A 23,933-nucleotide genomic window follows, 5' to 3' on the forward strand; every position below is an offset into this window, starting at 1 on the left:
ATGTGTTATGTGCATGAAATGATTTATAATTATTTATTTTTTTTGAGGTGTTTATCTTTTGGGCTGTAAAATAAACAAAATCCTGAGACAGGTTGACGTCAACATTCAATACTTTTATTGTGAAAAATCTTCATACACATCGCCTTAAACTGTACAATCAATAATTTAAAAACAAGAAAGAAAAATGTTCAGCTTGATGTTTAAAGATCATTACCTCTCTCTCTCACACTCACACACACGCACACACACACACACACACACACACACGCTCAGCAGCTTCAGCCAAAACGACAGGAGTAGTGTTTTACTGGTCATTTTTCTTCTTGCTGTTACAAACATTCCCACAATCCTCTGAACGTTTTTGTGGTTATTCAAATAAAAAAAACTGTGGTTGGATGAACAAACACAACAACACATGAGGTTTGTTGTGCTGATGTCGAGAAAATAAAAGCCTCAGAGTGGGAGAAGCTAAAAACCTAAAAATGTTGGCAAAGAGATGAAACCTGATGGTGAGAGTGTTTTTTCCATTCATGAACTTCTGTAACAAACGTTTAAAATACGTGTGAAAACTGCAGGAGAAGAAAACTGCTGAACCACGCTCACAGGCTCCTCGTCAGGAGGACAGTTTCTTCACTTCCTGCTGTTGTGACTACGAGAGAGTTTCTGCACGTTTACTAAAAACCATGTGATCATCACTGCTGATTTCCTTTTATTCAGCTGTGCTTCAAACGTAAAAGTTCCTCCAATTATTTACATGTATTTTCCATAGTGTGCAATAGGTCAGCAGCCTTAACATGAAATTTCCCACTCGTGGTACTAATAAAGGTATCTTATCTTATCCTGGGACTCCATCAGAGCAGCGCCGCATGACTTGCAGATCAGGAATGACCTTATTTATCGCCGCCCGGCCTTTCTGTCAAACAAGCTGACTTTCCTCCCGTTGCTTAAAGGCACCCACCTTCCTGAACCTTCTTCTGACTGGCTAAAGTCTGGACGACTGCTGAGGGGCAGTTTTAAGTATTTGTGAGCTGTGCTGTCTGCAGAAAGGACGGGATGAAGAAATCTGCTTCTCTAAACCTTAATCAGAGCAAAAAGAGGCTGAACTTTGGCTTAACAGGGTTACATTTACATATTGTTGCCTCATTATTAGAACCAATAGACATGTTTAATATAGAAGTCTGGCATTATAACAGAAACATGCAGAGTGCTTTAAGTGTAGTTTACAATCCTGCATGAAATGAGGGGTATGTTGAAATTTTTAGGACTGAAAACACAAAAACATTTAAAATGAATCGTCTTAATTCACATTAAAGTTGGTAAAATGATGTCACAGAGAGTGGACATGCCTAATATTGTATCTCAGACCATCCGATTGCACGTGGTAGCCAATCAGAAGAAAGCTGGTTTAAACGGGGAGGAGCTAAATTACTCCGTTTCAGGCAGAGGATGAGCTGAGGGGCTGCACAGAGGCTCGGTTTCAGATAAAGAAGGGTTATTCTGAACTGTGAATCATGCAAAGCTGCTCTGAGGGAGCTGGAAACGAGCTGAACAGGTCAGCTGTAAATCTACGTCATGTTTCTCCTTTAATCAGCGACTCATATCTCTGCAGTTTATCGAGAACTTAAACTCAGACTCTTCTTTATTTGACCTTTCAGGTGACTTGTGCGTTATTTTAGATGAACAGCATTCAGCCCGATCGAGCTTCTATTTTTAGAAGCTTTGCACTAAAACACTTTCAGTGAGAGGCCGAGCACAGATGCTGTTTACTGGGCTGAGATCAGTGAACATTAAACCACCATAAACAAGACTCATCTCATGGTTTGGCTATTCTTAGAGAACATTAGGCTGGTCCTGAGGGTGCTGCTGGAACTACAGTTAATGTGTGTGGTGGAGGAATAATCTGACTCTGGATCAGTGGCGGGCATCATTAAAGGTGAGAAAGGAGACAAAACAAAACCGAGCGGATGGAGAGGGCGCTCCCACCGACCGCCTGAAGAGACGCCACAAAACCTGGAACGAAGCGCAGAGAAAAAACGAAGGAAAAGAAGGCAGAAGCAGAAACTGAGGAGGAAACAAACCACGCAGCGAGCAGAGAGGAAGAAAGAGACAGAGATGAAGCTCTTCAGAGATCTATGAAAGGAGCATCTATTATTCAGCAGCTATGAATCATGGGACAGCGTGCGGAGGCGGCGGTGCAGATCAGAGGCAGAGAGAGAAGAAGACCTGCTGCTTTGGTTCCCGTGGGAGATCCAGTCGGAGGAGTTTAAAACGCAGCGACTCGGAAGACTTCACGTGTTCCGGCTCGTTTCTACACGAGCGGCCGCTCGCACACGGAGGCCGACGCTGCGCTGACAGGAGGACGAGCAGGGCGGGAACACGGACGGCAAACACGAGGCGGACGGTCATTTAATTCCACCCTCGTGGTCGCAGCGTGATTCAATTATCAAGAGCTCACGTTTAAACGCAGTCTGCTGTGTTTTTTATTTCAAACATCAGGAAAACCAGCAGCAGACATCCTGAACACACGTCTGTGCTTCAGTCCCCTGAAAGGACCTGCAGCTCGCTCCCACCTGACCTCTGACCCCCTCAGAGTCAGCTGATTTCTGCTGAGTGGTTTATTTAATGACGCCGCGCAAAGTTAAAAAGTTATCCCAGCAGACGTGTGGGATACGCGGCCACACGCCTGCTTTTTTCTACATTTTGACACCGCGGTCGTCTTCGAACTCCGACTCCTTCTGGGTCTAAATTATTAACTAATGCAGTTTTTGTCACTCGTGAAAGGAGCTGATGGTTGTGACGGAAATGAAGGCCAGATTTTATCTTCAGATTGAGACTCTGAGTGGGCGGGAAACTGATTTGGTCGCAGTTTATCTAAAACACATTATTGATTTTCTCTGAAATGTGACGAAAACCACAGAATAAAAATTGCAAACAGCATAAAAAAGGAAGTTAAGCATCCTGAAATGAAGTGAAACTGTTTATGCTTCCACTGAGAGAAAGACTTTTTAGATTTTTAACATCTCCCCATTAATGTTCTGCTCTGTGCGACGTCTCAAAAAGTGAAACGAGTCGATTAAAATGAAAATGTTCCTGTCGGCTGACACTTTGCTCTGAGAGTTGGTTATGAAAGACAGCGAGTGACATTCAGAGCGCTCCGATAAACACGGGTCACTGTTTACTATCAATACTGGAAAGTTTCCACTGCAACACGAGCCTGACCAGCCGCTGTGACTGGTTTCCTGTTTGCCCTCATCAGAACTTCAACTGTCACATCATCAACAGCTTCAGAAAGTCTCGGGCGTCGCTGCCTCTCCCCACGAGAGCTCAGGCAAAGACTGAAGCGTATGGAAACACCTCCGCAGACAGACGCGCGGGACGCCCGCAGCTACAGCAGAGTCACAGGAGCGCAGTAAGCTAACAGCTGAGGGGACTGTGTGGGTTAAAGATGTGACCGGATGGTTACAATGACTCGCCACCCAATGAAGAGCAGCAGCTGTGCTCGGGTTAAACTCGTGAAAATAAAACCAAACATGTTACACAAAGAGCGGGCGCGACACTCAGCGAAGCCCGAGTGATCGCCGATCCACCAAAATCACCAATCAGCAACCAAAACAGAAACACGTGAGCCAATCATGTCGCAGCCAAGCTTCATCACAGTAAATATGATCATTTTAATCGGAAACAGCACCCCGACGCTTCAGCGCCGTGCTGGGAAACTTCAAACTGCATTCTAGGCCAAAGAAAAGCTGCGTGCTGAGGCTCTCTGCCCACGCGTTCAGATCTGAGCACAAAAACACTGTGGAGATTTCCTCTGTGCTACTTCTGGCTCCTAATTAACAGTTTGCAGTTTTCAAATCTGCACGATCGGCCGGTTTTCTTTGTCTTCTATGACTTTAAGTTCATTCAATTTGAACTTTTTGCAGTGAAAATCTGAGAAATTCAATGACAGCTGGAACATCTTTCAGCAAAGTTAGTGTGATTTGGGTTTTATTAATCAGTGATCAACTGTGACACTGCAGCCATTAGGGTGACACCATATATTTGCTTCACTTCTTTGTGCTCAATTTAGAGCTTCAGCTGACGATTGAGTCATAAAAGAGCGAAAAACCACAAATAATCTGTTTAAAATGCAATAAAACCCCAGAAAAGCAGCATTATTTAATGAAAAATCACTCGGTCCCTCGTCTCTGGGTCTCTCAGAATCAGCTGAATTTTTTATGTTCAATAACTTTAGTTTATTTAATGAAGCCAAGCAAAATTTTACCATCACACATGAATATCTTCAGAGTTACAGGCCCTCTAATTACATGGGAAAGGGTCCAAATTTGCAGTTATTCTGCATTTTTTGATCCCTCACAGCTGACATATCCATGTGAAACTTCCAGGGCTTAAAAAGATGTTGAAGCTCTGTTAAAAAATGCAAACGAATCGGTTTTAAACCCACTCCCAGCGTCACAGTTTGTGCACGAGTGTGAGGAGACGCATGTATAATGTTCTTAATCCACCCTGATGTACTTCAAGATGCCATAACTCTGAAAACATTCAGAATGTGAAGGCTTCATCAAACGTGCTGAAGTTATCGTACGTTGCTGTTTTCAGTGAAACCAACACATGGATTAACGGACTGCAGCAGTGTCACTATCTGCTCCGTTACCAACACGTTTGGGTGGAGCATCGCTTCGAGGCGAGTCTGGATCGGCGGCACGTTGTCAGAGAAGCAGCAGGTGAGCGCAGACGAGACTCTGCTGAGTTAGAAAAGTGTGACACGACAGGTGAGGCGTGAAATCTGAAAAGCGCGATGTCAGGAAGGAGTGGGGGGAAAATCAAGTCGCTGAAGCTCTCGGATGAAAAAGAAAACAGATGCACCACTGACACATAACCACACTCCACACTAGAACACCAAATGTGGATCACTCCTCCACTGAAAATAGTCCCAAGCACATTTCCACCCGTCTGAAAAGTTCAGTTTGGGTTTGTACATTTGATTGGCTGACTGTCATGTGAAATATTGAACAACAAACACATTTTCCTTAAAAAAAATGTATATAAAAAGCGTGTTTAAAATAAATTCCTCAGTATAATTCATCACATTTGGCTGCATTTAAGCGACAAATGGAGACCATCAGAAGATCAGAAGCTGAAGGGACTGCAAACTAAAAATAGGAAACTCTTTCTAATTCATGGTTACTGTTGTGCTTTTAGCGATCTATCTGCTGCATGCTCGTTCACTTGGGCTCAAGGCACACTAACAAGTCTGGACTCGGCTCGGGCCGGGTCCTCCAGGGGTTTTTTGGGGGGTGGGGCCTCTAAACCTCTGTGGATTTATAATATAAAATCACTTTAAAACACGTGTGCTGACGAAAAGCGACTGATCTTTTCTAGTGTTTTGATGGTTAGCTTATCAGTCATAGAACAAAAAATAACGGAGGTGTGGACAGAAAAAGGAAACAGGAAAGGTGTGAAAGTGAAGGCTGCGGTGATGCACAGACACTGAGTGGCGTGCATCATGTAGAGTAACGAAATATGCGTTGGTGAGGGATCTCTGTTCATGTAGTAGCCTCTCCAGCAGGGAGGAGTTTCTGGAGTCTTTTCCTCTTGTTTTAGTGTAAATAAGATCAAAACATTTGTAGTTACTCTCTAAATTTCCTGAGGCACCATTCGAACCCCTCCCCCTTCACCTGCAAAGAACATTAAACACTTGAAACATGACCTCGTGTAGGTGGGAGGTAGCGCTCATGCATCCCTTTATCCATCATTCCTGCTCTTCGGGTTCAGGGATTTCCTCCAGCTAACGACACCCTGCACATCCGTCTCCTGATCCCACGCCCGCTCCAAGCTGCGATCCGGGGAGCGGCGCTTGTTAGGAGATCTTACAGTTGCTGCGGGTGCAGTTCTGCGGCGGGCTCTGCGGCGGACGGATAGACTTTGAGCGCTTCAGGCTGTTGCCTTTGGAGCCGCCGGCTGGGTTGGCCAGCGAGTAGGAGCGTCCGTGCATCATGACGGCATTCATTCCGTTGGCCATGGAGAAGGACTTGAGGTGGGACTTGATTGCGACGGGCAGCGGGAGCTTATCGATGAGGTGGACCGGCGTGCAGGACACGATGGCTCTGCAGCAGAGGTCCTGCAGGCTGAAGACTGCAGAGAGGGAGGGCACAGAGACGAGGTTACCGTCAAACATCCGTTAAGGGAAAATGTCAGGTTTTAGATAAATGCTTTTTATTACCGATTTATGAACAGATTGTAACAAAACTAGAGAAATCAGACCTCTTTCGACTCTTATTGCCTCGAATAAACTGAGGACTGACACACAGGAGGAAGCTCAGACTGAAAGAGGCGAGTTTCAGCACACTGAGCCCGACTCTGTTCTCTATAAAGTCTCAAAGGACGTGCAGGACATCACTTCCCACTGCTTTATACTGTAATTACACACGAAGGAGACAGAGCGATGACAGGAATGAGCTCAAATTAATTAGTTTGAGAGAGCTTGTGTGGCGATATGACATCCATCTGCTGATGGGCTCCACAGTGCTTCACAGACTCATTTTCTCTTGCTCTCGGGGGTAGTGAAAATCCAGCAGAGTGCAGTTTAACAACCCATCTTTCCTCACTTTGATGACCCCAGCTCCACATCCACCCACCTCTGTTGGGCCTCCAGAACTTCTCCATGCCATGCCTCATGAGGACGATGCGCGACAGCTCCGTGAACGACTCAATGACGTTGAAGTTGCACAGCGGGCTCACTTCAAAGAAGGTCATGCCATTCTTCTCGGCGTACGCCCTTGCCTGCTCGGTGGGAACTTGCCGCTTGAAAGCCAGATGTAAACGGTTACCCACGAGGATCCGAGGCACGCCTGGGGCATGCTGGGAGAAAGAAAAAAAAAGTGAGATGATGTTTGAATTGGATTATTGGTGCTTTTTGCAACTTTAAGTCCCTGAAAGTAAAAAGGGGTTTTGCAAGTTAAGCACAGGACGTCAGCATGCAGCGCGCACCTCTCTCTAATTCATCCCAGTCTGTTCTGCAAACTGAATGAAACATGACTGCAGTGACCGTCACCACTAATCTGTTTCTTCTCAGAGTTTCTGTTCACTTTTCACACTCAGACCACCTCCAATGACGTCATCTACCTTTGCCATTGGTACAGGTGTTCCACAGGGACCTATTCTTGGTCCTCTTTTATTTATCATATTATTTAAAAGTACTCAGCTATTCACATATATAAAACTTCTGTAACTATTTCAGACTCTGGATGGATGTCATTAGTGCAGGTGTTCCACAGGGAAGTATTCTTGGACCTCTTTTATTTACTCTATTACATCTTTGACTCAAAAACGAATGCACATTTTTACGCAGATGACACTACGTTGTATACCACTGGATCTTCCCTTATCCTGATGACTGCAAAACTACAGCCTGCTGATACATTAAAGAAATATTTCAGCAAATGTAAATGTGTTCTAAACTACGATAAAACTAATCACATGTTATTGGTGAGGTCACTAAAAACCATAATTTGGTCTATACTCAAACCCTTCATGGTATTAAAATGTAAAAATTTGATTGGTGTAAAGAGTCGATACCAGACTGACTCATATGGAACACCTACCAAGAAAACTGAAGATTAAGTTGGATTTTGCTAAAGAAATACATCTTTTTTCCCTTTTTTGAGGTTGTAAGATCATTCCACAATCTAAAATTTATCTGGACTTGTGGCGATGATGTTTGTATTCATGTTTGGCACATCCTGTCGCCATCGTCTTTGGGTGTTTTCCACTATTAGAAACACCATCTCATATGCCACTGGCTCTTCCAATGATCCCGCACGATAAATTTGCAACCTACAAATTTCTCTGTGATGGTGATATTATTACTGTACTGTATATGAAGAAGCCAGATGGTCCTGCTTAGCAGCACTGCATGATGTTTATTTATAAGACTACTTCATCTTACATCTGAGCCCCTGCTGTTGCGTTTAAATATAATAACACTGTCTGGTCACAGGACACTTCTAACATTAGTTGGACGTTTTACTCACACTGAAAACTGGATTTAAATACTTTGCAAACCTATAAGTGAGCAACAAAAACACTGGATCATGTATTTGTCTTTCCCCTTTTGCACATCCTTTTCTTAAGTGTCGGTGTCTCTTAAAATTAGATCTCAAAACTGACCTGTTAAAATAGAGAACACTACTACTACAGAGAAAAAGAAGAAGAAGGTGATTGGTTCAGTTTCTCTGTTTGTTAGCTGGACAGCTCAAAACATTATGCTTGAAAATTTTAAAATCAAACTGACTCAGGAGTGATAACCATCTTAGAAGGACTCTTTACCATTGTGAGATTATCTCATTTTGCCCTATCATTGCAAATACAATCACATTGAAACCTTCTGGGACTTTTCTCCGCTCTTTAACCACATTTAGTGGCAGATGCATCGGATTCATCCTCGCAGGCTGATCGTGTCTCGTCTCGCGGCTGAATTCACAGATTTTCTGCTGGCTGTGCAAATCATGATGTGTGCAATTTAGTAATAGTATTAGTATCCTCACAGCAGCAGGATTTAAATTTCATTGATGAGGTTATTTGACCAGAACGGTTCTCATTAATCAACAGGAGAAGAAGGACAGAAATGTGAGTTATTATCACCTCTAATCTGAGATCAGTTTTTAAAAAAGGAAAAATGACAATACTGTTGTAAGGAGACAGAAGCACAGCAGAGGATTCAGAAAAATTATGTGTCAGCATCTGTTGTGCAGTTCTTAAGAATGTGGTCACGGCCAAAAGTTAAAGGCTGTGACTTTTCATTAGACCCGGTGCTTTTTGGTGCAAATAAGACTCAAACAGCACTCAGATGAACTGTTAAAAGTATTTCCTGTCTTTAATATGTACTGCTTTATGTATAGAAGCATTTAAAGCTTCAAACAGGAAATGCTGACTGACTGAGCCAGAACAGAAGCTTGTTTTTGTTTTTCATACCCAGAAGTTGCAAATCCACACAGCACAGGAGCTGATTGGTCTACAATGTTATCTTAGCTACTCTGGTAGCTGTAGGCATCACAGATTTGGGGGTTTCAGGACTTGCATTAGACGCACTGCAGACTTTCAGAAAATCTGAATATTTCAAACTTCTTTTTAAAGCTGAACGTCCGTCATTAGGGACCTGCTGCATCATCATCCCTGCACACTTTGCTGTGTTAGTTTTTTCTTTCCTCTTCTGTTCCTGCAGCATTAGATTTTATCTTTCATCTTGCAGGGATTATCTTAGATTAGTTTAATCTTACACTTTAACTTCGATGCTGAGAAAACATATATGAGTAAGCAGTGAGTTACTTTGTATGTGTGTGTCCTTCCTGCTGATTTGGAAACAAAGAGGATGTCCTCTTTGTCTGTGTGTGTGTGTTGGTATTTTTGGCCTTTGGAATGTGCGTTCCCGTTTGGCCTTTCCTGCTCCACCTCCACAGAATTAAACACTTTTAAGGACAGAAATAAAAACGAGATAGTCGACTCAAGAATCTCTGGAAGGCGAAACATAAACAGATGACAACTGATGACAGTTTGCTGGCTGTAAACTGATTACATTCAAATATTTGATCACCAATTTTCTGCAACAAATGTTGCACCAGATTTGCCTGAATATACGTTTAGATGTTCATATATTATTTTTTATCCTTTTTCCTCTGATGTTCACTGGTTTGTGTTACGGCTTGTTTATAGGAATCTCTATAAAGGACTCGGCCAAGAAAAGCTGCAGTTCCTCTAACGTCCAGCAGAGGCTCCAGCAGTTAGTCAGTCCCCAGAGACTCCCGACAGAAATAAACATGTTTACAGCCTGACACAGAAACGGTTTTGTCTCTACAGATAATTTCTCCTTCATAACAACAGTACAGGAGGAGAATGTTTTTATAACTCACCTGTTTACATCTGAAATCAAAGTAAGAGCATCAATTAAAACTAAATAATCATTTTAAACACAGCAGGACATGATGTAGAAAAGAAACCAGGCTCAAAGTGTGTGCAAACTCTTTATGCTAATGCAGAGAATAACTCAGGTGTGGGTCACATGGTCAGACTGGATTCATTAGAAACAAAGCCAAACTCTCAAACGCTCACCTCATCGATCTCTCTGATCCACCTGTCGATGCCGTCGAAGGACCACCTGTTGGTGATGTCATACACCAGCAGGATCCCCTGAAGAGAGACAAACGATGTCAGCGTGCAAACTCCAGCAGCATTTAAATGAATGCAGCTGTTTGCTCCTCACCTGAGCTCCGCGGGAGTACGAGCGAAAGATGGTGCAGAACCTGCCCTGTCCCGAGGTGTCCCTGAGGAAAGGCAGCACATTAAACACTCAGGTCTGTGCAGCTGCAAGCAGATAAATCCTTCTTCTGCTTTCAGGGGTAAACAGCACAAAGCGGCAGGCTTCAGCCAACAGGACGGAAATCTGAGCCGACTTCTTTTTGGGGGTTTCAGATTCAGCAGAGCCAGCGATGGTCCTCCAAACGGAGGCAAAAACATGCAACTCAATCCCCTTCATCCATCTATCTACAACACTTTCAGCCTGCTCGCGCTCTGACCCAAACCCTCCATGATCTGCCGCAAATGCCACAAATTTATATCAAAACGTGCAACTTGATCAAAGATAAGAGTGCTTTGGTCTTTGGTAGTGAGTCGCTTTAAGTATTTTTTATACAATGAGTAAACGACTGCACTTTTTCCCACCACTGAAGTGATTTTGAAACCATCTTAAAGAGTGAAAGGTCCCGCCTGCTTTGATGGTTTCCTGGTAAAATACTTCTGAGAGCACCAACGTTTAAATGGGTCACGGAGCTCTGAGGGAACGGCTGTTTGGATCTCTCTCAGGCTTTTTCACAATTGCACTTTAAGTTTTGAGAAGATTCGAGTTTTCCCTTCACTCTGCATTCCAGGGTGATGACATCCACTCCAAGTTCTCTGCCTGGAGATTACTCTGGGGGAAAAAATGTCTTTCCCATTGTTTCACGCCCGGACCCTTCCCCTCCACAAGCACGAGTTCTACATCGACGCGCCGGCATTTTTCTCCTCTTTCACCTGATGTTAGAAAGGAGTTACTGTTACGACACAAACCCCAGAATGGAGAGCGTGCCCAACAAGACTTCCACAGGGACGCATTATAAAACAGCTCCCAAACTTCAGCTGGAAATCAGAAGCAAATTTAATGCTTCAATAACAACTACACTGGGGATGAATCCACCTGGTTAACTATACTCATTATCTAACAAATAACACGGCCGTACTGTGCTAACAGACTGCTCAACGAGCCGATGCCGGCAGGAAGGTCAGATCCGACCTCCAGCTCTCTCAGTCCTCATACAGACGCGTCCCCGGGCAAGACGATCAATCCTAAATTGCTCCTGATGCACCGATTTGAAGTGTGAGTGACACAGAACAGGCTCTTAAAAGCAGGGAAGAAAGTGCTGCATTAAGGTGTGTGTGAGCTCTTGAACGTGGCTTGTAGTGCAGAAGCAGTAAAAGTAGAAAAGCATAATAAAACTATCAGTGCATTTACGGCTCCCTGTCATCCAAACATGGGTTCAATATATAAATAAAAGACAGCCAGACGGTAACGACGATGGTGGTGGGGGCTTCAGTGTTTAGACCCAGCCTGTGGTCAGACTGGGTCTTTGTTTGCATCTAAACCTGTGGCGTTCGCTGTATCTCACACACTGCATTTCCAACCCACCACTGTGTGAAGTGTCTGTGAGGTAGTTCCTACTACAGCGAGCGGCAGCAGGACTGCACATTCCTACAACTGCATGCACACAGACTTAAAATATGGTAAATCTAAGGACGTCTGAGCCGTGGGCACAAGATAACAATAGACTCAAGGCAGTTTAAATTACATATAATCAGTGCAGGCTGTGGGTTTGGCTCAAACTCAGAATCACTTTATAGTTCTGACTGGTTTATTCTCCAACACAGTAACTTATTTATTCAGATACTCTGCAGGTCAGACGTGAGCTCAGCCTGCAGTCTCACACAGAGCTGTACACACCAGAGAACTCATGATTCTCAGATTTATGCAAACGGGATTGACACACGGAGTGAGAATAAAATCTCTTTTTTCAGGTTTAAAAAACAGCTGCTCTGCTTTTCCAAGCAGCATCAGTCCATCTACGCGCTGCCGTCTGAGAGGATCATCTGTTGTGCAGCGTACCAGAAAACACAAACATTTTCTGGCTTCTTTACGCCTGCACACCTCCAACTTCACGAACCGCATCCTTACTGAAGTGCTTCTAAAAAATCCCAAATGTTCATAAAACAGCTGCATGCTGATGGTTTTCCCAAGGAAAACAGTCCCTGTGCTTGTTGGGGACTATTTTCAGCAGCAGATTAATCCACGTCTGGTGCTCCGGTGAGCATTCGTGGCACCAGGACGGCGTATGTGGGCTTGAGTCACAGTAAACTAATGAGGGGACATGTAAACAATGGACAACATGGAGCCTCAGAATAACAAACGGATTCTTGTTAGGTGAAACAATTTCATGTTGTGCTTTTGGTCTTATCGTGGATTTGATGGTAATAATAATCCCAGAAGTTTTCAGTATCTGCCGTTTTCCAACCCAGAGACTCCGAGGAGCCCGAGTCACCACACAGAAAAAAAAAAGGACGCCGAGGATGAAGGAAAAAAAAGAAAAAAAGAGGAAGAGGAAGAGGGGGATATTGACACTGTAAAACAGCGAGGAGAGGAGGCGAGACTGAGGCAGCAAAATAAAGATCCTGCATCACGCAGCTGCCTTCAAACTTCTTTCTTCACACAGAAGACGAGGCGTCGGTTCCCCCCTCAGGAGTCGAATTCCTTGCCCTACTTCCACCAAACAGGCCTCGCCTAGCACTGCAGACAAATACGTGAATCTGCTGCGACTCCACAGATACAGGATTACTTCACCGGCATGACAGCGTGCAAAGAGACCGTGCACGTGCACCTCGCAGCTTTAAAATCATGGCAGTTATGAAAGCTGTGAGCTGAAAGTACGGGCACGTGACAGAAGGGCTGAGACACGGAAGACGATAAGAAAAAACTCAGCGTGGGAAACAGATCTGACTGTAGTGCCAGTAAAGGCTGTCTTCATTGCAGTGAGATTCCTCTTTATCTTCAGAAACATCTACTGGACCATCTACTGGCAGGTGGAGGTGCTGTTTACTTCCTCCTAAGGAAATGACTTCACCTGTATGGGAGTTGATGCGAGCTGGTTTCCTCCTGAACTGCCTCTCTCCTGGAGGCTGCTAGCTATTCATTGACTTTGGTTTGATTGTGCAGCTTCACGTTAGCGCCCGTTCTCTGTGGTCTGCTAGTTTCTGTGCTGTTGTAAACAAAGCGAGGTGGAAGACGGTTCTGCAGTACTTTGACACAGAGGCTGTAATCCAGTCCACTTATTACTGACCCACTCTCTGTACAGGCGTGATGATGCTAGCCACACAGCGTGTGATGCTTTGCATGGTGTGGAGCGCCACAGACGACTCACAGTTTGTACAGGTGATGTTTGGCCTCGTCCCTGCTGTTGTAAGTTTAGAGTCTTTACTTTCAGACCCATCGTTAAAGTCTGTTTTTACTCCAGTTTAAACTTAATCTGTTTAATATAATCTTCTTCTATTTGTTCATTTTTACAAATTTAAAAACATTCCCTTAAATGTTAATCTGCCTTTGCTCCCCTCACTTCGGCTCATCTCCTGTTGCTTTTAAACGAGCTACATAAACAGTAACTGAGTCACATGCCTCACTTCTTCTCTTCATTCCCTCCAACTCTGTGTTCAGACTTAGAGACAATAAAACTGTTTTTCCAAACACAGAAACAGAAAGAAAAAAAAAAAAACTGCTATCAATAAAAACTTTTCCCATTCCTCACTAAACCAAAGGCATGCTCCATTTCTGCTTTAATGTGACCAAACTCTGGCTTCAGGCCACAGACACATACTGCAGGATTTTAGAGTGGATGCAAGAAAAAATACAAAAATAAAACCGTGTCCTTACCACAGCTCCAGCTTCACTCTCCTGCCGTCCAGGAGAATAGTGGTGGTTTTGTAGTCGATACCTGGACAAGAAGAGAGCGAGAGATGGACATTAGGGAGATAGAAGCACAGAAAACGATAAAAATCAATCAAGTACAATACTCAGTCAGAGAGGCTGGAGGAAGTGACTCATCACCATGAACACTTGAAACACGACGCAGACGACCGTGACGTTCTTTAAAAATGTCCCAACCACGTGTTTAGGAATGATAACAAACACAATGCCGCTCTTTCATGGCTCTGATTCTATATCTAAACAGTGTATTTCATATGGCTTCAGTTGCATAACAGAAAATATCAACTCCTAAATAATCAGGTGGCAGTTTAACGCTTTGCTGTGCTGCCATAACGTTGGGACTGAAAGCTTCACCTGATCCTTCAGCTGAGTTTACGTTTTAGCCATTACACCTTCATCCGTCCATCACAAAATGCCGTGACAAACTTTTGCGTGTGACCTGTAACGAGCCTTTACACGCCGCGTTTACCGTTTAGCCATTGTGATGGAAGCGGACTGTGGCGCGGCGCCACACACAGCTAACAGCTCGTTCTGTTCTGTCCTTGTTGTTCAGCTCTGCTCTGACAAACCTGTCAGACCGCTACACCTGCCACCCCACCGCGCCACGTCTGGACATGTTCCTGAGGTTTGCACTGAGCCTGCTTCCACCTGAGGCCTCACAGGTGAGCCTCACAGGTGAGCCACTGAATACTCCGATTCTCACCTCTGATAAGATGTTTATCTTTTCGCTCAACAGGTTCTCGTGTCACTAAATGGTTTTTGTGTTTTTATCCTGGAGTCTAATTAGCTTTGCATGATTCACAGTTTAAAATAATCCTAAAGGCTGACCACAGACTGGATTAAGATCAGGGATGTTTCCTGACTGTGGATCTATAAGGTTATTTGATAATGAAAGTTCTCACTTCAGAGACCGCCACCAAACCTCTCCTGGAAGAAGTTATTTGTGTTTGGTATGTTCAGCCTTTAAAGAGCAGAAACACACAAACGGGTCAGCCTGGAGCTCTGATAAGAAGGGCGAACACTGTAAATAAGGACTCTTTGTTTCTCAGTAAAACTCTTTGAAACTCATGAATGTTCTTCACTGTACCACAGAAACATGTGAAAGTATTCACACAGACAAGTCCTGCGTTACATTCCCACAGTTTCACTTTTCCTCGCTGCCCTTTAAGGCAAAGCTCAGCGAATCTTCAATCCACAGCCATTATTAACACTAATGAAAGAGACAATAGCTCTATCAAATGTTACTGTGTCAGCCTCCGGCGGTTAGCAGGACCACATTACTAAGATCTTCCAATTTTCCCGGCAACATGAAGCTGCTGCCGGGCTAAAGTGCTGAGCTCAGGCTGGCCTAATTGAATCGGAGCGAGTGCAGGGCTTCGTAGCGAGCGCTTCCTTCCCCCTCATATCCAGGGTGCACTTAGGACATCCCAGATAATCAATAGCTCCTCTAATGTCTCAGCTGAAAACTGCTTCTATTCTGGGAACAGACTCACTTTGTGGGAGAGACGTGTGAAGCTTCAGGCTTTCAGCTTTTGCTCAGACCGCGTCGAAGAGGCTTTGACATGGTCGCAAATTAGAGCGCCTCATCTAAAAGCGCTGCGCAGTTAAACTCTTTCCACCAGAAACTAAACACAAGCCGACATGCTGCAGAGACTGCTCCTGTCTCATTCACAAGTCCAACACAATGAAAATGCAGCTTGATGCATCATATTTCAGTTTAATGCGCACTTCCATCTGTCATTTATAAAACCTGCAGACATATCACATTACCAGCACTGACCATACTGCAGGAAAACACTGATGGACCAGCTGCGCAGTTCATCAGCTGCTTTCACCTGAACCTTCTTCCTTTTTACACCATCAGAGAGTGATCATAAATACTGCATCTCCCAGCATCTGAGGAATCGTGCCACAGGACGAAGCCGCCTGTTGGCACTCAGCAGCATCACGGAGACCCTCCCTCAGTTCGTGTGTGTGTTTGGAGATGGGTACACTTCAGCCTCTCTAAGCCAGATTAAATGTTTCACTGCAACAGCTGCAGGTGATAAAACCCTGGCTGTGACGGGGGTCCTCTCCTCCACTTCATCCCTTCACTTCCAGCCAGTTTGAAAAACAGACATTTCCCAGAAACAACAACAGTGAGCATAAAAATAAATTAATTAATTAATCAGACAAACTCCAAGTCCACTGTGGACTGAAGCTGGTGGAGTCTGCTCTGCTGGCTCAGTGTGAGCTCGGTGTAGCAGCACATAAACCAGTTCTCCACCTGCTAGTTGGAGATTCTCTCCATCTTACAGATCAGAGCTGCCCTCGCCAGCTGCAGTCGATGCCCGTCCTATTACAGGACTGGGAACTAATTAACACGGAGGACCACCACGCCAGCAGCACGCACTGAAGAGCAGACGCCTACCCTGGTATATATCATAACTGTTTCTACCATCAGAGAGGAAACAGCTTTGAGGTTTTGGACCAACTTCTTAGAGAAGGAAGCAGTTTTTGCATTAAAAAACAAAAACAACAAAAAAAATCCACTCAGGACTGTTGCTAGCTGATCAGATGACAGATGAATGTTTGTTGCTGCCCCGCTGTCAGGCCAGCTCCTAAACAGTCTGTAAAAGAGGAAGCAGCCCCATTTGATGAGAGGAAGATCAAAAGAATTCAAAGAGCTTCATTAAATATGGAGTGCAGAGTGGATCGCAGCTTCGATGGGATGTTTGTGCCGACGGAAGCGCTGCTATTGATTTCCATCCCTCTGGCAAAGGCAGGCTAGAGTGCCTGCGAGGACCCTGAATATTTCAGAAGGGAAAATCAGGACAGATTTTGATTGGATAACGCTGTCCTCAGGCTGTGATTAGCTGGCTGTCAGGGTTTGGGGGTGCCAGCTGGATAGACCGGTCTGTCACATTTCCTGCTCTGTCATTAGAGTTTGTGTGCTTTATCGATCACAAATCAGACGTCCATCAACGGCACAGAAGATACAAAGACATGTCTGCGATGCACGAGAAGACGGCGACTGTTTTCATCATCAAACCGATTATAGATCGAACACTTCACAAACCCACCGTTTCATCCATACCTCAACCTTCTTCTCTGGTGAGGATAACTGGAGTTCACAAATCTATGCATGTGTTCATGCTGAGGGTCTCTACAAACAATCCTTATGAACTGAATGATAACGAGGAATAATAAGGAATCAGGGTTTGACCTTTTTTTAAACTTATTCTCGTTCAAACAAAGCAGAAGACAGAAGGTCACAACAGTGACGAGCGCATTAAAACCAGATCTGGGAATTTCCAAACATCTGGGGATAAATGAAGTAAATCTTTTTATTCATCAAAATGACTTCCATCCTTGCTGGATGTCATTAGTCTAATTTCTTTGAACTATATCCCAGTGATGCTGGAAGAACTGCGTTTAAGCCGACCAGCCAGAAGGAGGAGGCTGTTCCAGCGTTTAGGAGCCTCAAAAGCAGCTAGACGAGTTAACCTGATGATCAGACTGCTGGAACACGGTCTCAGAGGCTGCTTTGCAGGCTCGAGCCGTGTCGGGTAATTAACGACATTTTAAAATGATTTCACTTTGAGGCAATAAAGAGAAGCAAAACATGGCTGACGTTAGTTCTAGTTAGCAGCACAGCTGCTGTGCATTAATAATTTCTAAGAGGATTTCAAATAATTTCCCCTGATCTGAGATATGCTTCATGGCTGATAACAGCAGGCTTTAGCAGAGAAGACAATTAACAAAAGCTGGAAAGACATCTCAGCGCATCAGTTAGACAAATGAGGCTCTTAAACCTTTCTTATTTCAGTGCACAACAATGAAATATCCCCCCAGGACTCGACCAAGCTCAGCCCTCCATTGTGTTGTTATTATGATGGACTGGTTCACTTGACAGCATCACCGCTGCTGCTTGCAGGCCGGCTCATTCTCTTCCTCCTTATCTTCTAAAGTGACGGCGGGTTTAACACGAGGAACAAAGAACTGGAAGGTAAATGAAAAGTTGAAGCTGGACTAACAGACTGACACAGTGCCGGAGACGCACTCTCACCGGGTAATTAGTCATAATTAATGTTCGTTTCCATCTGAAGCTTTAAAGCATTTTGATGGTTGTGATTTTTTAAATGTAAAAGTTTGTCACTTTGTCTGTTTTTTAAAGGTGGTTTAAAGCTTTTATAGCACCTATATTAACAGAACAGGCTGTCGTCAGCTGGATTCATACTAGTTTACTCCTCCAGTCTCCATCTGCTCCACTCTGTGTGCGAGGAGGTGCACTCGCAGTGAGACTGAGAGCCGTGAAACTAATGAGGCCAAAAGTAACAACAGGGATACTCTCACACTGAGATGAGTGCATTTTTCACTTTACTTGTTATCATTTATTTCATTAGTAAACATCAAGTTGACTCTAATGACAAAAACGTGACTCCCATTTTCTTCTTCTTCTGACTGTGAAATACCAGCTTATTGAATGTACCCTGGTATTGAATTGGTGTCTGCAGATACTGAAGCAAAGCCGCTGGCATTGTATCGGAAACAGAATAAATTGGATCAGTGCACCAACTATGCATACGCCCCAGGTGGCGCTCTTCAAAGAAGGATAACAGGAATGACTGCTCAGCCCTCAGCTGACCATGTCCACAAAAAGTATAATACCTTGATTACAGACGGACAGCTGGAGACCCGACGGCTGAGCGCTCCTTCCCGCTATACTTCTTAAAGACCACCGGTTGGGTCACGTGAGTAGTTGGTGAAAGTCTGCGTGGCTACAAATAACAGCCAGGCACGCGCACGGTCACCGTCTGATGATGGTCCCAAAGTCAAACGAACACTGCGGCATCACTGAGAGTTAAAAACTGTCTAAATTCTTTCATCTGTAATAAAATGATCAGCATTGCTGCTTTACCAGGTGTAACTATTAAGTTTAACATCCAGGCATCCATGAAAACAGAATTTATTACATTTAACGGAGTTAGACGTTAGCGGAAGTTAGCTCGCTAGTTTCGCTAGTTACCTAAACATGACATAGCATGTTCTGACTGAGAGATTTCTGAAAAAAATAAACCTACAGCTCTGCTATCACTTCCAACATAAATAAAGACAGAAAACTAAACAGCAGTGACGTTTGTAGGGTTACTGAAGTTGGGCTAGCTGCTATATAACGATGTGCTACGTGATCGCTAGCTACACAGCTATGTTAGCATAACATAAACAGGGAAACTTTTTTCCACTCGATAAAAGTTAACGTGAAGGTTCCTGATGGTTAGAGACAAATGCAATCGCATGGCAGGATGCTGTAAACGGACCAAACTTCAGTCAGAACAACTGAGATAATCCATCCACAATACGAGGTTAGTCATTAATATACTGCAACAACACGGGAACAGAGCCGCTGTGATAGAATCCAGCATTAATGAATCAATGGTACAGAAGAGGAGGAAGCAAGAAGAATGAGCTGAATAAAGTTTGATTTATCTGACTGCTTTGTTTTGCTTAATGTGTCTTATATTCCCGTGCACCTTATGGTCCGAAAAATACGCATTTGACTTTTTTATTTGGCACACTGCAGTTTAATGCTGCAAAGCTCCTCTTTTTAACTTCAGTGGATATTATACATGGTTAACTCAGGATATGTCAGCACATTTCTACTGGAGATCCCTTTTGGTTAAACTTGCAGCAAGGAATTTGCATTTGCACTGTTAAATGTTTATATAACTTTAATGCACATAAAAAACAGCTGCTTGTTTAAGTGAAAATAAATGGATGGTTTTTTTGCACTAGTAAAGTTGTGGAGTTGTATTTTGTCTCGCATCAATTATATCGTCAGTTATATCGTTATCACAAATTTTCAAATATATATCGTGATATATATTTTTGGCCATATCGCCCTGCTCTAGCTGCACTATTCTCTCGATCATTGCCACTCAGACAAAACCTTGACATCACTGCTGCTATATGTAGAAGAAGTCGAAACCAGGAGCAAAGAAATCACAGTTTCCCCCCCAAAAAAGTCTCGTCTATTGCAACATCCACCTCTGTATGATCCGTGCTTCTGTTATTAAATATGATTAAAGTCACGGCAAAAAAAACCCACACTTGTAAACATGCCTGTCTTCACCACACGAAGCATGTGTCGAAGGGTACAAAACATAAAAGGTGCACGAGTGGCCAAAATGACACCAAAGTGTGCCTTGTGGCAGTGACAAGGATGAAAAAGGTGAGTATAACAGGCGCCACTGTCATGACCTTAGCTTCATCCCAGGTTACGTTCTGTGAGTTTCTGTTTAAAGACTCCTGGTTTCCACTGACTCGTCTGACAGTATGCTCTAAGTGCAACAGAGAGTTAGGAATACATTTTATACATGAAACCTGTTCAGTTATATTTTACTAATGCCATCGGATGAAGCTGTGCAGCAAAGTTCCAGCTGAAAATGCTTCCCACTGTGTCGGGAATTTGCATGTATGCTGTTGGTGATGAATCAGTCATAAAAATGTTTTCATGTTTAGTCTGTTTCACACTTCTGGAGCTGCAGTTAGTTGATCAGAGATCTATTAGAGAGACATTTATTTCAGTTACACCTCACTGAACTCCTACACTGAAGGTGAGACCTTCTGACCTCCATAGCAGCTCAAAAACAGCTGATGTTGTTAAACTAAAACACGCCGGCTCTGTTTTTTCCCCCCACAGTTGGCCGCGGCTGAAGGTGTTTAGGAATAAGAAGAGGAACTACGCTCACTGAATAATAACCTGTTTTTACACTGACATCAGAGAAAGCATTGTTTATCCACTATGTGCAACAACAATGCACACACACATCCATGACCGCCTGACTCACTGCTGTGTTGTGAAGTTCAGTGTATGTGAATGTGTCATTGTACGCTCTCCACAGCAGCAGCGGTGGTGGCGTGCGCAGCTTGTATGTTCAGGACTTCAGTGATGAGCCAGCAGGAGCCCGATCAGCTGAGGTGGGAGTGACTCACCACTACTGTAAGCGTAAGGGGACTCTGCAGATCCATCCTGCAGGCTGTCCAGGATCTCGCCTTTGCCCACGTCGCTGTCTCCTACCAGGAGGAACTTCAGCAGGTAGTCGTAGCTTTTCACTGGGCTGCCCTGGCTGCCCATCCTGTCTCACATGGAGGTCGAGGGAGTAGTCTCCAAGAAGCTGAAGGGGAAACCAAACAGCACCCTTACGCGTTGCTATTCCCTGATACACAGTCTGTTATGCCATGAATGTCCCGCATGCGGGTCTGGGAGTCTTTGTTTTGCCTGCTAACAGTCTTCAAAACTGTAGGTAGTTTAATTTCAGGCAAAGAAAAAAAAATAGGAAAAAGGGGGTCACAGTCTCAGAGGAATGTCCTGTTTGGCTGCCAAAAATGTGGTTGTGGAAAGTAAAACATTGTTTAAAGATAAGAACAATAATAGTTTTGGGAGGGAAGAAAAACTGGCACTGACAACTTAAAATTATGTTAAAAAAAAAAGAACAAAAGACTTTTCTTTGCGAGATTAAAGATTAAAGTGTAACTGGAGCTGTGGAATGATTGTTGTAGTTGCAAGAAAATATGATTACTGTCTGCACTTACTTTAGACTAAGTCTAGCAGCTGTTGCTTATTTTTAAAGCAGATCTTTTTGTGACACATCAAACTCTCAAACCTGGAGGGTGTCTTTTTGTTGTCATTTCAGCGCAGCTTTCCGGCTAACAACAGGCTAGCCCCAGCCCCGCTAGCTAGCTTAGCTATTATCCCTGCTGCTGCTATCCCAGACTGCTAAAACAGTAATCATATAACGACACCAAAGCGCTGATTTTAGCCATGCACAGGTTTAGCTTATTGAATAACTTTCTACAGAATAAAACAACGATATTGCTTTGTAACAGGCAGCTAACCGCGGCTGGGCTTCAGCTGGAGTCTGAGTGATTTCAGGCCGCCTGGATGGCTTTCTTCAGACCGAGATGACAAAGATTCCAGTAACTTCACTGTAATCCAGAAAATTCCCACATCTGTGGCGGAATCAAAAGGCCGCGGAGCATCTACGTCCAGTCCAAATCTCTGTGAGTGATCTCAGTCCGTGCTGTTTCCATTTTTCTCCATTATCCTCAGTCATAACCACACATAAAGCCCCTCAGCGCTGCTCGCGGATACAGCGACGACTGACCGAGTTCAGCGCTGACAGATCCGTGCTCTCTGCTGTCCCCGCCCACCTACAACATCGCCCCGCCCATTGGGTCCGCGCCGACACGAGCCGCGGCTTCCATTGGACAATGGAAATACCCATCAACGCGTGCTGTCAACGCCGCGCAGATGGCGCTGAGGGAGAATGTGCACAACAAAGATGATTCATTTCTCTGTGAGTGTAAACAGAACAAAGGCAGAAAATTCTCATCACGTGGGATAAACTGGATCAAATCAAAGCTGCGCCCCGTCAGTGAGAAAAGCAGAAAATAACCGAGGAAACAAGCAGAAGGACGAGAAATAAATACATGCATAAACGGTATGAAAAAGAAATCGATAGGAAAATGAATATGAACGAAATTAGGTTAAAGAGTAAAAAAATATATAAACAAATATATGAATGCATAAATAACACCATACCACTTACTTATTTATGTATTAATATTTTCTCTTCATTCCACCACTTATTTCTTTGTTTATTCAGTTCAGCAGTTCAGCAAAACTATAAAGAGAAGATATATAAGATATTTTTAATAGAAAGTAATTTTTTTTACAAAGTGGAAGGTGGAATATTATATAGATTCAAGATTCTTTATTTCTCACATGCATAGTCATACAAGCACAACACACAGTGAAATGTGTCTGATAAGAACAGACACTACCACTAGATATTTAAAGTATTATATTATTTATTGTGTATTTATTGTGTTTTGTTACTTAGAATAGAAAATCAAATAAATGAATGGGGTCAAATAGAAAAACACCAAAGTAAGTAAATAAATAGGAAAATCAATCCAGTAACTTATAGTTAATGTTCATCTTGCTGCATTTAATAACATGTGTTGTAATTCTGCCACCATCACGTGTTGCTGGGTTTATGCACCAAAATTCACATCCTTTTCTGTTTTTTTATTCATTAGGTATTTGATTGGCACTTTAGGGCCTCCGTATATTTGTGTAAGATCATTTTTATGGGGGGATTTGGGGAAATCCCGTTTGCCTTCTTGCAGTCTGTATGAAAAAAGACAATCGGCTCAGTTTAATCTCTGATTATTTTCGGACAAAACAGGCTAAACTCAGATTAAAAGACATGAAAAACTGCATCAAATCTTTCATGTGACTCATCAGACAAAACTCCCTGAAATGCTGGACTGTTCATAAAACACGCAGTTTTTTACATTTCCTATAAACAAAGAGTATTTAAAACAATAACAACTGAAAGCGAAATGTTTGTGGAGAGTGTCATAATCTGCCCTGTTACTGATCATTTTTCAGTTTTCACTGTCGTAGGGGAGCAAAATACATTTGGACCATTTCCCAGAATATAATTCATGTTGTGTAACCACGGTAGGAATAATATTATGAAATGTGATGTACAGTAGTGGGCTGAGAGTGTGTTTGATTATGTGTGTCAGGCCTGTTTTTATAGCACCATGACTCATCTCTCGCCTCAGCCTCCTGAGGAAGAACACCTACACGCATAATTAATGAAGTGTTCTGGCAGCAGCAGCTTGAATGAGGCAATCTAAGATAAAATAGAGATTAAAGTGTATTTACATCTGGGATGGATCATATTTATACTTTTCATGCAGTGGAAATAAACACTGACTGAACAGTCTTCTATGCGTCTTCAACAGCTGTGCTTTTATTCTGAAAAGCTTACAGTCATTTACAGGGTGTTTTCCCCCATAAATGCTACAGGATACCCTG

At 43.4% G+C, this 23,933-nt stretch overlaps 1 protein-coding gene across 2 annotated transcripts; it reads right to left on the reverse strand.

Moving 5' to 3' along the window:
- Window positions 1-92: 92 nt before the first annotated feature.
- rab40c (RAB40c, member RAS oncogene family) lies at window positions 93-22,220 on the reverse strand. Of its 2 annotated transcripts, XM_040041986.1 has the most exons (7): window positions 21,938-22,220; window positions 21,035-21,216; window positions 14,006-14,066; window positions 10,259-10,319; window positions 10,108-10,185; window positions 6,639-6,861; window positions 93-6,135 (listed from the first exon to the last, which is right to left on the reverse strand). In XM_040041986.1, the coding sequence occupies exons 2-7, from the start codon at window positions 21,174-21,176 to the stop codon at window positions 5,861-5,863; spliced, it is 840 nt and encodes a 279-aa protein (XP_039897920.1). In that variant the 5' UTR covers window positions 21,177-21,216; window positions 21,938-22,220; the 3' UTR covers window positions 93-5,860. The 2 variants fall into 2 exon arrangements, with proteins under 2 accessions (XP_039897920.1, XP_039897909.1); XM_040041975.1 differs by having other exon boundaries at window positions 21,035-22,220.
- Between the last annotated feature and the right edge of the window lie 1,713 nt (window positions 22,221-23,933).

The sequence above is a fragment of the Simochromis diagramma genome, unplaced genomic scaffold (genome assembly GCF_900408965.1).
Source record: "Simochromis diagramma unplaced genomic scaffold, fSimDia1.1 OVJJ01000321.1, whole genome shotgun sequence".
In the NCBI taxonomy this organism is placed as follows: Eukaryota; Metazoa; Chordata; class Actinopteri; order Cichliformes; family Cichlidae; genus Simochromis; species Simochromis diagramma.